Below are 14,766 nucleotides of genomic sequence, written 5' to 3' on the forward strand. Positions count from 1 at the left end.
CGGAGATGTGGCTGCTGCGGGGTATGTCGAGGATGAGGCGGGCCGAGGTGTTTTGAATGCGTTGCAGGCGATTTTGGAGTTTGGCTGTGGTCCCGGCGTAGAGGGTGTTGCCGTAGTCCAGCGGCTCGTGACGAGGGCGTGGGTCACGGTTTTTCTGGTGTCGGGGATCCAGCGGAAGATCTTGCGGAGCATGCGGAGGGTGAGGAAGCAGGCGGAGGACACGGCGTTGACTTGCTTGGTCATGGTGAGAAGAGGGTCCAAGATGAAGCTGAGGTTGCGGGCGTGGTCTGTGGGGGTCGGTGCGGTGCCGAGGGCTGTGGGCCACCAGGAGTCGTCCCAGGCGGACGGGGTGTTGCCGAGGATGAGGACTTCCGTTTTTTCAGAGTTCAGCTTTAGGCGGCTGAGCCTCATCCAATCTGCGACGTCCTTCATACCCTCTTGTAGGTTGGTCTTGGCGCTGGCGGGGTCCTTGGTGAGGGAGAGTATAAGTTGCGTGTCGTCGGCGTAGGAGGTGATGATGATGTCGTGCTTGCGTACGATGTTGGCGAGGGGGCTCATGTAGACATTGAAGAGTGTCGGGCTGAGTGATGAGCCTTGGGGTACGCCGCAGATTATCTTGGTGGGTTCTGAGCGAAACGGAGGGAGGTAAACTCTTTGGGAACGGTTTGAGAGGAAGGAGGCGATCCAGTCCAGGGCCTGGCCTTGGATTCCGGTGGAGCGGAGGTGGGTTATTAGGGTGTGGTGACAGACGGTGTCAAAGGCAGCCGAGAGGTCGAGCAGAATGAGGGCAACTGTTTCACCGTTGTCCATCAGGGTTCTGATGTCGTCGGTGACTGAGATGAGGGCGGTTTCAGTGCTGTGGTTGGTTCGGAATCCGGTTTGTGAGGGGTCGAGCAGGTTGTTGTCTTCCAGGAAGGTGGTCAGCTGTTTGTTGACGGTCTTCTCTATTACTTTGGCTGGGAAAGGCAGAAGAGAGATGGGGCGGAAGTTTTTCAGGTCGCTCGGGTCAGCCGTAGGTTTCTTTAGTAGGGCGTTGACTTCGGCATGTTTCCAGCATTCGGGGAAGGTAGCAGAAGAAAAAGAAGAGTTGATGACGGTCTGGAGGTGCGGGGCGATGATGTCGTCGGCTTTGTTAAAGATGAAGTGCGGGCAGGGGTCCGAAGGGGCGCCGGAGTGGATAGAGTTCATGATGGATTTGGTTTCTTCCGTGTTGATGTGGGACCAGTTGTTGAGGGTGATGGCCGTGGATGCCGGTTCGGTGGTGTTTGGTTGGGTCTGGTGTCCGAAGCTGTCGTGGAGGTCGCTAATCTTGCGATGGAAGAAATTGGCGAGGGATTCGCACAGATCCTGTGAGGGTGTGACGGCGTTGGCGTTGGCGCTGGGGTTGGAGAACTCCTTGACGATGCTGAAGAGTTCTCTGCTGTTGTGTCTGTTTTTGTCCAGTCTGTCGGTGAAAAAGTTCCTTTTGGCGGCGCGGATCAGGTGGTGGTGTTTGCGGGTAGCGTTCTTGAGGGCGGTCATGTTGTCAGTGGTGCGGTCCTTGCTCCAGGCTTTCTCAAGGGCGCGACAAGTTTTCTTTGATTCTTTGAGGGTGTCAGAGAACCAGAGAGGTTTTTTGGTGTTGGTCTGTCGATGCGTGCGTTTGAGGGGAGCAAGGATGTCTGCGCAGTTGGAGATCCAGTTTGTGAGGTTGAGGGCTGCGTCGTTGGGGTCGGTGGTGAGGGTGGGTTGGTTGGCGGCGAGTGCGGAGAAGAGTTGCTCTTCGGGGATCTTGTTCCACTGTCGACGAGGGATGGGTTGGGTGCGGAGGTGGCGGGTCTCGCGTCGGAATGTGAAGTGGACGCAGCTGTGGTCGGTCCAGTGTAGGGCGGAGGCGTGGCTGAAGAAGACGTGTTTGCTGGCGGAGAAGATGGGGTCAAGCGTGTGTCCGGCGATGTGGGTGGCGGTGTTCACCAGTTGTTTGAGGCCGAGGTTGGCGAGGTTGTCGAGCAGGATGGTGGTGTTGGGGTCGTTGTTTTGTTCCAGATGGAAGTTGAGGTCACCTAGGAGGATGTAGTCCGGCGAGGCGAGGGCGTGCGGGGAGATGAAGTCGGCGATGGCGTCGCTGAAAGGGGCGCGTGGCCCGGGAGGACGGTAGATGAGGGATCCTCTGAGGGTGGTCCTCGGATCGGTGCGAATCTGAAAATGCAGGTGTTCAGCGGCGAGAGGGGTATCTTCGGTGGAGGTGGTGACGCTGATGGAGTCTTTGAAGACGATGGCGATACCTCTCCTACCTGGTTGGTGCGGTCTTTTCTGGAGATCTTGTAGCCTTCGGGGATGGCAGTGGCGATGTCAGGGGCCGAGGAGGCGTTCATCCAGGTCTCCGTGATGAAGGCGACGTCCGGTGCTATGGAGTCCAGGAGGTCCCAGAGTTCAACGGCGTGTTTGTGGACGGAGCGAGCGTTGACTAGGATGCACTTGAGGTGGTTGATGGCGCGTGGGCTGGTGGTCATGGTTGTTGCGTGGTGGAAGGTGCGTTTGCAGGAGTTGCAGGCGAAGGGTCCATGGGTGCGTTTGGGGTGAGCTTTGAAGCAAGTGTTGGAGCGTCCTGGGTTGAGGGCGTGGAGGGTGGTGGGATCGTAGCGGGTCAGCGGGGCTTGGGAGAGCTGGGGTCCAGGGGTCGTGGCGCTGGGCGCGGGACAGGCGCGGACGGGCGCGGACGGGCGCGGACGGGCGCAGACGGGCTTGCCTCTGGCGCGCCTCTGGAGCGCCAGCGGCGCGCACGCTGCGCAATCGCGCAGCGGCCGCCATATGAGGTAGGAGGGGGGGGAGGGGTCAGGTGGGGGCGAATGGGAGCTGGGGGGCGGGGGCGTGCAGGAGGTCGCGGCGGGAAAGCGCGAGGGAGGGGGGGGACAGGTAGAGTGAGAAGAGCTGGGGGAGGGGGGTTTAATGGTGGAGGAGGGTGAGTGTAAGGAGGTTTAGGAGATAGGGGAGAAAGATAGGAGTAGGGTTGAGAAGATAGGGGAGGGGGGGTTGTAGAGGTGGGTGAGGGTGAGAGGTAGAGTGAGAGGATAGGAAGATAGGTAATAGAGGGGGTGAGGGGGGGGGGAGAGATAGAGAAATAGATAGAGAAAATAGATAGGGAAATCGATAGATAGGGAAATAGATAGAGAGTTAGGAAGATAGGAAGAGGTGGAGAGTGAGGGAGTTAGATAGTGGGATAGAGAGATAGGTAGATAGGAGGAGTGGGGGAGGTAGATAGTGAACGGGTTAGATAGGGGAGATAGAGAGGGGGATGCGAGTGGGGGAGGGGGATGAGGCAGGAGCAGGAGGGCAGGCGCGGGGAGAAGAGGACGGAGGAGGCAGAAGAGCCGAAGTCAGAAGACAAGAAGAACAGAAGACAAGAAGACAAGAAGAACAGAAGACAAGAAGACAAGAAGAACAGAAGACAAGAAGAACAGAAGAACAGAAGAACAGAAGACCGGAAGGAGAGAAGAAAGGAAGATCAGAAGACCGGAAGGAGAGAAGAAAGGAAGACCGGAAGAACACAGAAGAACACAGAAGAACACAGAAGAAGATACAGAAGAAGATACAGAAAACGAAGAACAGAGGGCAGAAGACCACAGAAGAAGATGAGGAAGAAGAGAAGTAGAGTGAAGACGGGGGAAAGAAGAGTACAGAAGAAGATTACAGACGAGGAGCGAGGAGGAAGAACAAAAGAACAGAGAAGAAGAAAAGAAGAAAAGAAGCAGGAGCAGGAGAGAGGGTGAGTAGCGCAGGGCAGAGCGAGGGGCTGGGAGGTGGGGGGTACTTACTGTGAGGTGGGTCTCAGGAACTCAGGAACCTGGAGGAGCTGCAGCGGCAAGGGGAGCGACCTACCCTTGGGTCAAGGGTCGCTACCACTGTCGCGCAGCGGCCGCCATATGAGGTAGGAGGGGGGGGGAGGGGTCAGGTGGGGGCGAATGGGAGCTGGGGGGCGGGGGCGTGCAGGAGGTCGTGGCGGGAAAGCGCGAGGGAGGCGGGGGGACAGGTAGAGTGAGAAGAGCTGGGGGAGGGGGGTTTAAGGGTGGAGGGGGGTGAGTGTTAGGAGGTTTAGGAGATAGGGGAGAAAGATAGGAGTAGGGTTGAGAAGATAGGGGAGGGGGGGTTGTAGAGGTGGGTGAGGGTGAGAGGATAGGAAGATAGGTAATAGAGGGGGTGAGGGGGGGGAGAGATAGAGAAATAGATAGAGAAAATAGATAGGGAAATCGATAGATAGGGAAATAGATAGAGAGATAGGAAGATAGGAGGAGGTGGAGAGTGAGGGAGTTAGATAGTGGGATAGAGAGATAGAGAGATAGGTAGATAGGAGGAGTGGGGGAGGTAGTTAGTGAACGGGTTAGATAGGGGAGATAGAGAGGGGGATGCGAGTGGGGGAGGGGGATGAGGCAGGAGCAGGAGGGCAGGCGCGGGGAGAAGAGGACGGAGGAGGCAGAAGAGCCGAAGTCAGAAGACAAGAAGAACAGAAGACAAGAAGACAAGAAGAACAGAAGACAAGAAGAACAGAAGAACAGAAGAACAGAAGACTGGAAGGAGAGAAGAAAGGAAGATCAGAAGACCGGAAGGAGAGAAGAAAGGAAGACCGGAAGAACACAGAAGAACACAGAAGAACACAGAAGAAGATACAGAAGAAGATACAGAAAACGAAGAACAGAGGGCAGAAGACCACAGAAGAAGATGAGGAAGAAGAGAAGTAGAGTGAAGACGGGGGAAAGAAGAGTACAGAAGAAGATTACAGACGAGGAGCGAGGAGGAAGAACAGAAGAACAGAGAAGAAGAAAAGAAGAAAAGAAGCAGGAGCAGGAGAGAGGGTGAGTAGCGCAGGGTAGAGCGAGGGGCTGGGAGGTGGGGGGTACTTACTGTGAGGTGGGTCTCAGGAACTCAGGAACCTGGAGGAGCTGCAGCGGCAAGGGGAGCGACCTACCCTTGTCTTTAACAAGTTAACTTAAACCAACAAAAGGTATTTTAGCAAGTCATAGAAACATAATTTTAAATATAAGAACATCAGATAAGTGTATGCATGAAAAACCAAGTGTAAAATCTATATTCTGCACATTCTTAATAATTCGAAAACTACTAAATGCACAAAACTCCCACAATAATTACACACATTTGCTAAATTCTGTCTCAATTCTGAAGAGATTTGTCACAAGGTTTGCTAATTTTACAATAATCACAAATTGTTTTTTAACAATTGACCTACCTACCCTGACTTGGTGTTGAGTGTGTCCCAATATGGCGATATTCAAAGGTAGTAAACCAGAACTTAATAGAAAGATGTGCGATGTACAGGGCCATTAGTACTCAGTAGTGTGAAGTTACACCCTCACAATCTTCTCACTCCTGTGGTCAAATTCAAAATTGGCCAAGATTTTGAATCATTCACACAGTGGAGAGATTGGTGAAAAACTGCAGCGTTCTGTGGCACAAATGAGAAAACATGCACTGTGCTGAATCTCCAAAAAGTAATGGGCTGATGATATCGATGTGGGCACTAGCCCCAAAAATGCCAAAATAGTCAGTATCGGGTACCATGCTAAGACACAAGGGCAAGGCAATGGTGTTGTTGGTAGATACTCAAGGGACACCATCAACAACAACTTACACAATAATAAACAGTAATGGGTAAGAGGTGCAAATTGTGCAACTTACATCAGTTACCTGTGACCCCATCACACAATATTTCCCGTGCCCATTTTTTGATTTGACTTTGGAATTTCACATTACATAACGTGTATTTGTAAAGCACATATTCATCCTAAGGAGTATTTTGGTGCTGAAATATCAGATATTTGTTGAAAGGTCACATGTACTTGCCAGGATTCCAACCTGTGACCATAAGATTAAAAATAGATTTCTGAAATAGATGTGTTAATCCACTAAGCCATCAAACTCAGCTTTTACACAGGTCAGGCAATGTGGGGTGCAGGTTTTTGGGTTGTGGCCCGCTAATGGGGACTTGACTGCCCATGGAGGTTGGATGCAGGGACTGGCTACATGACAGGCCCTGCACCCCATACCAGCAGTGGACGGCCAGATGTTGTGAACAAAGGGGAGTTGGTCACACTTTATTAGGAGATCTAGGTATGATCCTGGTTTTTCCAGTTAATATATAAATATATATAGATATATTCACTGAAAAAAAAGGCTACAGGGACGTGGAACCAGAAAATGTTTTTAAAAACTAAATGAAGCACGGGATCCCACTCTTCATCTTAATCAAGGCCCTGTGTGTGCCAAGTCCTAGTGGCATTATTTAGGTGCTTGAGGGCCTCCTGGCCTCCTCCCGCTGCCCCAGGGATTGCCACCTCCACCAGGCATTAATGAAAGTAAATGCGGGGGCTGCAAGGCCCCCCCGCCAGCCCGTGGACCACCACCTTCCTAGGGTATTTATCTCTTTTGTGGAGGGGACCACATGGCTTCCTGCACCCCAGGGATCACCACCATCCTGGGGCTGAATTCATTACTGGTGTGTGGGAGGCCTGTCGGCCTCCCCACAGCCCTGGGGCTCCCCGGGGCTTTGTAAATATACAGTGCAGGGGCAGCACAGATCTGGGGATCACCACTTCCGCAGGGCTATAATAAAAAAGTGATAGGGGTATGTTTCGGAACCCCTGGCCCAAGTGAGTACAACCTCCCCGGGGCTTTCCTTGTTGAAGGGAGCCCCCCTCATGGAGCCACTGATGGCCCTGGGGAACGCCACTCCCCAGTGTTGGCTCCTGCTAAGACCTGGGGTGTGGGAGGCTGGCCTGGTTTGTAGTGGGTACCTAAGGTACTTACACCTTATACCAGGTCCTGTTATCCCTTATTGGTAAAATGTAGGCAGTGTTCTAGCAGCTTAGGCTGTCTAGAGGTAGCTGTAGCAGAGCAGCTTAGGCTGAACTAGGAGACATGCAAAGCTCCTGCAATACCACTATAGTTACACAGTACTTATACACAATAAAAGACCATACACAGTGTTACCAGAAATAAAGGTACTTTATTTTAGTGACACTAGGCCAAAAATATCTGAGAGGCAATACTCCTTCTGGAGGTAAGTATTACACACAATGTATACACTAGTAACCAAAATCAGGTAAGTAAACAGTCACAGAATAGTGCAAACAGTAGAAAATACAATAGATTGCAATGGGCCTAGTGGCAACACAGACCATATACTAAAATAGTGGAATGCGAATAACAAATTCTCCCCTAGGCAAGTGTAGTGTGTAGAGGGGCACTGGGAGTGTAGGATAACACTAAAGGTAAGTAAAGTACCAAACCTATAGCCCAGGAAAGCAGGAGTAAAGTACAACAAGTTTCCTGAGGACACACTACAAGTCATGAAAAGAGATTTTGCAAGAACCAAGCAAGACTGCAAGCAAAAAACAATGGATTCCTGAACCTGAAGACCTGTGGAGCGAGGAGACCAAGTCCAGAAGTCGAATAAGAGTGTAGGAAGGACAGGAGCCCCTGTTAACCTAGAAGAAGGTGCAAAAGTGGATTCTCCAGTCAGAAGAAAAGTACAGAAAAGCACCAGAGAAGATGGCTGCGGGTTCCTGCTTGGTGCAGTTGATGACCCACGTTGAGTTGTTAGATGCAGGCTGTTTGCATCACTAGATTCCGCCAACAAGCCTTCGTTCAAGCAAGTAAGCGGTTTGCATCAAAAAGTAGCTGCCCGTAACCAGGAGGGACCTGGGGGTCTCAACTCAGACTGAGGAGGCAGAGGGGTCTCTCAGCACTTCAGGGAGCCCTCAAAAGACCAGGCAGCACCCATGGGAGTCCCAAAACACGGGGACAAAGAAGATGCAAAGTGCAGTCGTCACAGCACTACACAGGAAGGTCCCACGCCACAGGAGAACAACTCAGGGAGCTGTGCGCCACTGGATGAAGTGCTGGGGACCTGGGCTACTCTGTGCATGATGGATTCTTGGAAGAAGTGCACAGAAGCCCAAGGAGCTGCAGAAGGTGCAGTGCACAGGGGTGCTGTCACAGCATGGGGAGGCAAGCTGTTACCTTCACCAACTTTGGACAGCTGGACTTTTGGACAGTCTGCATTACTTCGGTCGACCACCTGTGATCCAGGGAGCAGGCTCGTCTTCAGGAGAGGAGTCCCAGAGTCCCGGTTGTCGTCACAGAATTGTGCCTGCAAAAGCAGGGAAGTGACTCTGTCATTCTATGGGAGATTCCTTCGGTTCTTCTGGTGCAGGGTGAAGACAGGCAGTCCTCAGAGTGTGCACACCTTGGAAACTGTTGCAAATGCTGGCTAGAGCTGAAGTTGCAGGTCACTGGAGTCATCCTGAATACTTTGTTGCAGTTACAGCGGTTCCTGGAGCAGCCTGTAGTTGATCCAACGGTCAGAAGCTGAATCTGAGGATGCAGAGGAGTCCTGGAGGAATCTTGCAAACTGAATCTGAGGAAACACCCAGAGGAGAGACCCTAAATAGCCCTGAGAGAGAGATTGGCTACCTACCCAGGTATGCACCTATCAGGAGGGGTCTCTGACGTCACCTGCTGGCACTGGCCACTCAGAAGTCTCCAGAGGGTCCCCACATCTTGGAATCCAAGATGGCTAACGCCAGGGACACTCTGGAGGAGCTCTGGCACCACCCCTGGGGTGGTGATGGACAGGGGAGTGGTCACTCCTCTTTCCATTGTCCAGTTTTGCACCAGAGTAGGGAATGGGGGGCCCTGAACCGGTGAAGACTGGATTTTGCAAGGAGGGCACCATTTTTGCCCTTCAAATAATTTCCAGAGACTCTGGGAGGCTACCCCTTCCATGCATGTAACACCTATTTCCAATGAGAGAGGGTGTAACACCCTGCTACTAAAGAAAATGCATTGTTTTGCCTTCCTGTGATTGAGCTGCTCAGTCCCCAGGAGGGCAGAAATCTGTCTGTGAGGTGGCAGAAGCTGGGGCTGCAGTGGAAACCTCAGAGTGCTATTTTGGCAGTACTGGGGGTCCATGGTGGAGCCCCCACGGTGCATGGGATTGGCCCCCCAATACCAAATTTAGATTGGGGGACAATTCCATGATCCTAGACAGCTCACATGGCCATATTCGGAGTTACCATTGTGAAGCTACATATATGTATTGACATATATGTTGTGGACGCTTATAATGGTGTCCCCACACTCACGAAGTCTGGGGAATTGGCCATAGACAACGTGGGGGCACCTTTGCTAGTGCAAGGATGCCCTCACACACAGTAACTTTGCACCCAGCCTTCAGTAAATGAAGGTTAGACATATAGGTAACTAATAATTACCTTAGGGCAGTGAAAATGGCTGTGAAATAGTGTGTGCACTATTTCACTCAGGCTGCAATGGCAGTCCTGATGAAGAGTTTGTATGACCTCCTTATGGGTGGCAAAAGAAATGCTGCAGCCCATAAGGATCTCCTGGAACCCCAATGGCGTGGGTACCTAGGTACCATATATTAGGGACTTATAAGGGGGGGTCCAGTGTGCCAATCAGAATTGGACTATGGAGTCACTAAAGGGTAGTGACAAATTTGGTAAGTAGAGAGAGCATAAGCACTGGAGTTCTGATTAGCAGAACTTCAGAGACATAGTTAAGCATACTGACAACACACATAGGCCACAAACTATGAGCACTGGGGTCCTGGCTAGCAGGATCCCAGTGAGACAGGCAAAACTCACTGACAAATAATGTTTTAACTATGAGCACTGGGGTCCTGGCTAGCAGGATCCAGTGAGACAGTGAAAACATACTGACAAACACTCACAAAAAAGGCCAAAAATGGGGGTGACCATGCTAGAAAGAGGCTACTTTCTCACACTGGGTGCCCTTAAAGCTATGGCTTGGCTGCAGCTTTGAAACATAAGGGTATGTTATAGTTACATGGATCCTCCCTTAGCTCCACGGTCGATCAGCATAGATGGATGATGGGCGTGAGTTGGCATAATGTGTCTTCTTTTGTTGGTAGTCTCTATGTCCCTCTTTAGATTTTCATTTCAAGAATCTTATTTGAACTGTGAAGTAATTCAATGTCTTAAAAATCTGAGGAATTATATAGCATCTTCCATCATGTTTTCAGCCATATCTCTGAACATAGAAGCTTGAGTTATAACCAGCACTTCCTGGTAGCTACAGCTTAATATTTGATGAGGTACCCTATGAGACTTATTTTGCAGAAGTAGTTACAATGGAGTTTTTAGGGTGAAAAGGCAAGTACCATTTCTGATAGGGCCCTAAAGACCTTAGGGCCAGATGTACAAAAATAGGAATAGCGATTACCTAATTGTGTTTTTTTGCGAATCGCAATTAGGATGTCGCTATTCCTAATGTGTGAAACTCTTCTGAGTTCCATTAGCAATTGGTAGTGGGTCACAAATAGACCTACCTCATAAATTTTAATGTAGTAGGTTGCAATTTGTGACCCACTGGGATTTGCTGTCATCACAGGGATGGTGATTTGCTGGGGTCACCAGACCACCATATATGTGATTACTTTTAAATAAAGCAATCTTTTATTTAAATACAGGCCATTCTCCTTAAAAGAAAACGAGATGCTTTTAAAAAGAAGAAAAAAAACAAAGCTTTGAAGTTTCATTTTTTTAAAAGTAGGCAGTGGTCTCTTAGACCATTATCTGCTCTTAAAAAATATTTTCCAACTATTCTCAAAGGGTAAAGGGTCCCTTGGGGGCCATTACCCATTTGCGAATGGCTTACCACCAACTTTGAGTTGGCGGTAAATTGTGAAAGTTTGCAACACTCCTATTCGTTATTAGGAAGGGATGCCCTCAACATGCCCCTTCTGAATACCGAATCTCAAAATCCAAACTGCAATTCGGTAACATTACCGAATCACAATTTGGGCTTTGTACATCATAAAAAGCGTTTTTGAGTTTGCAAACAGCCCGATATGGTGAATTGGACCATTTGTGAACACAAAAATGCTTCTTACATCTGGCCCTTATTTCTCACTTTAATGTGTCCCTTCTTAATGGTCTCCTGCTTTTTGTAGCTCCACACCCTCAACGAGTATTGTTGCTTCGGAAATCAGTCACTCTTTGCACCTGTAAGATCATGGACTCAAGATAAATGGAAATTAGCCCTTTTGCCATTTATCACTTATTGTTTTTCCTTTAAATTTAAGTTAATTTCCTCCTGTAATCTTTATCAGAGTCTTGATGCTGCATGCAGCCTTACGACTGTTGTTCTGCTCTGTGTTATGACAACAAACTTGAACTCCACACCATGAAACAACAGAGTGCCAGAGTATTCATGGGTAGGGAACCAATAGGGGTTCACATGGTGTTTGATGCAACATGCAGTGCCCCAGTTAAATTTCAATGTTTTCTGAAGGATTAGCAGATCCGGGGTATCAGAGAGATGCCACATATCTGCACCTCCTTCCAATGTATGTCTTCCATGTAGGATTACAGATGTACAAAGTGACCCTTTAGCTACCGGGTCTGCTGTTATTGCAGACTCAAACATGCCTGGTACATAAGATGACTCTAGTACACATTTATAGGTGACTTCCTCTATCTCATGATCATCGCAAGCGGAGTCCTGAATCTGCAAAGGACACCACAAACTCTGTAACGCCTGCCATGGTCTCCTTCACAATCGGTGGACATAAAGTTTTGTGCTTGTTTCGAAAGGTCCAGCATAGATTATGGCATCTGAAAGATTAGGAGAAAGGCCCAGGTACAGATGCATGGCAATAGTGTTTTTATATGTTTACTTTAATATATTAATATTTGCTGTTTATTATTAGTGTTGTTGAACCTCTTTACAAGAGATTTCAATACTGTATACCCATTGTGAAAATACAAAGGCTGATAATAACATGAGATTGAGCAAAGGAGTTTGGATTAGTCACTTAGGCCCACATCTACTAATGATTTGCTTCAGGTTTATATTATTTTTGTAATGCAAACTGGAATCAAAGTCCTATGCTGGGATTTACTATAAAAGCATATCAGGATTTACATTGTATAGTTTAATGAAGTAACACAAATTGCGTTATACACTTCTTTGCATTACCTTGTGTCGGTGGGGGAAGAGGGGCATTCCATTGGGTGTACATGGGTGTTACCTTGCAACTGCCTTTGGGTGTTGACACAAACCTCTATCTACAAAGATTCAGAGACAAAGATTTGTGCCAAAACCTTAGACCTCCTCGCGGTGGGCATAACTAAGAGATTTGTTTTCATTTATCCTCATTTTTACCAGTTTGAATGCGTGCTGCATTGTACAGCACACATACAAAGCCAGAAACTGTTAAAGAATATTTTTTGTACTGGAAGGGTCCCATCATCAAATCGCAAGTTCACCATTAGTTTTTTGGAGAGTTTGTCATGTTCATTGATTTAAACTGAAACATTTGTTAATTATAAGAGGAGTCACGTTCTCAGCTACATTGAAATTATTTCTCAATTTCATTGACTTCTTTGAATTTGAGAAAGTGTCCCCTGAGATCTAAGACATTAACATATTTTGTCTTCTTTGTCTAGAGACCACAGATCCTACATCCAGCCAAGAAACCGAGTTACAGGACAGAAGACACCTTCTAAAAGAGCATCAAGACAGTGCAGAAATAAAATTACTTAAAAGACTATTGGTGGAAATTTTAATGATTCGTCGTCATTTGATCATGTCCAAGAAGGAGGAGGAAGCCAAATCTGAATGGCACATGGTGGCCTTCATCTTGGATAGGTTCATCCTCATACTGTACCTTTTCACAGTGCTGATTATTGCGATAACAGTTGTTGTGGTTTGGGTCTCCTAACAAAAGACTGTTACACTAAAACCACACACAAATTACTTAAAGAAACAAGATCCATACTCTGTCAGTTTGAGATCTTGTTTGCTGATTGTCTGTGCTTTATTGAAACTCTGTTTATAGATACACAAGTGAACTTGTCAATTTTTCAATGCTTGTCAAAAAATGTATTAACTTATTTGCAACCTTACCAAAAATGCCTGTCAAAGTCCATGTATTGGTCTCAGAGGTATGTTCACAAAGGGAAACAACTTATAAAGTCAGTGAAGTTTTTTCATATGTATTTTCTCTCTATGCCTGCTCGCCTTACGATGGTCTCTTTTGTACATAACAAGTATGTTTTCACTATTCCTGCCCAACTTATTTGAAGGCAGAATAAAGGCTATTGATTTTTCTCAATTGTTCCAGATTGTTGTTATTTATGTGTTTATATTGTGATGTGTGGATTCAGGTTGCTGAATTTCATCTAGCAAAGGTTTTTTGAACTTCAGATCTCCCATGTTACCAATGATGGGATGCATACTTCCAGGCAGAGGCATAGGCTTATTTACACTCAGATCTCCAGGTTGTACAAAAAGGAGACGCCAAAGGAAATTACAGCATGATCTACAGCACCGTCACTGCAAGAAAGACAGGGTCAGATCTAGTGCTTGGTGGGTTGACCTTTGGCCCTGCATGTGAACGGGGCTATAGCATCCAGTTCCATGGAACAGGCTCAACCTCCATAGCTGGATGTTTCTGCCTGTTGGGTGGGGATTTCTAAAGCCTTCATTGCAACTACTGGTGTGCCAGGAGCAGTGACGGCTGTGAAGTTTGATGAGTGGGTGTCATGTTTGCATCTGCATAGTATTTCATTTTCAGGAACAAAAAATCCTGAAGCAGAGGTTTTTTTTGCTCAAAAACTAGACAACAATGTCTGTGCTGAATAAAAAGTGCTGAGCATCCATCACAATGAGTACCGGCACAGTGGCAGACCAACTGCCAGATGAAATGTTTGCAAATGTAGAGCCATTGGAGACCCTGCCGGTGCAGGGAGGAACCGCAGGTTTGATGGGGTAGGATACTTGCCCACTTATATCAGTTCTCTGACTCCTCCAAACCCCAAATGATCCACATAGTGTGTGGTGTATTGCCACATAGAGTTTGGTAATATCTAAGTACACATTTATATTCAAATATAATTTCAGAAACTCACCCTGAGTACAAAATATGCTTCTAAATGTGCAATAGAGCACACCATCAATAATATAATTCATAAACAGAGAACTTAAGGCCCTGAACCAAATTAAGGTGAAAGGACAAGAGTGAGAAAATCCTTAAAATGTTAAGAATAAGTTCACAGTAAAAAATGTAGTTGGAAAATCGAAAGAGACTGTTAAAATATGCAAAATCAAAACCTGGGAGTACCTGGGAGTAGTAAGGCCACACGTTCTTATTGTTCTAAATGTCCATCAAATTGGAGCATTGCTTTACCATTATTCATGATAGAGGAAACACCTAACCACAGGGAAGTTTCAAACAAACAAGAAGTGTGGGGGCACAGCCACTTTGATCTGATGCACAATGCCTCTGTTATCAGGGCATTGTAGAAAAGTTACAACGAATTTTCAGAGTACAGCAGTCTTCAGATACTTCAGGGTAAGTTCCACAGTGTTCAGCCTTCTTAGCAGAATAGTTGCATGCACCCCACAAGTTTGCATGTTCTGAAACATGTTGTAGGTACAAATTTCAAAGTAGGAGTAGGAGCAAAAATCATTCAATGTTTTTGACAGGCAGTAGAAGATGTACTTAGAGTTGGCCATGAGAAATCTTCTTCCTTGCTCTAAGCCAGTTCTGAAGCACCAGTAGGTCAGTGAGAGGTTAGTAAGAGGAGGTAAATAGCGTACCATTTGTAAAAATACCCACACAACCCACATGCTATTTTACTTTAAAGTGCTGTAGTCCCTGCACCATTTGACATCCAGAATCTACTATTGTGTTGTTTTGTTTCATAGTTTAACATTGCAAGAGCC

General features: G+C 47.6%; 1 protein-coding gene across 2 annotated transcripts in view; it reads left to right on the plus strand.

Moving 5' to 3' along the window:
* Positions 1–13,148, plus strand: part of LOC138267333 (5-hydroxytryptamine receptor 3A-like) — a 332,166-nt gene extending 319,018 nt beyond the window's left edge. For both annotated transcript variants that reach the window (XM_069216206.1, XM_069216208.1), the window contains one exon: positions 12,486–13,148. In XM_069216206.1, coding sequence (XP_069072307.1) covers positions 12,486–12,760 — 275 coding nt within the window. In that variant the 3' untranslated portion in view covers positions 12,761–13,148. The remainder of the gene's footprint in view (positions 1–12,485) is intronic.
* The last annotated feature ends 1,618 nt before the right edge of the window (positions 13,149–14,766 follow it).

This window comes from Pleurodeles waltl, chromosome 12, assembly GCF_031143425.1.
Source record: "Pleurodeles waltl isolate 20211129_DDA chromosome 12, aPleWal1.hap1.20221129, whole genome shotgun sequence".
In the NCBI taxonomy this organism is placed as follows: Eukaryota; Metazoa; Chordata; class Amphibia; order Caudata; family Salamandridae; genus Pleurodeles; species Pleurodeles waltl.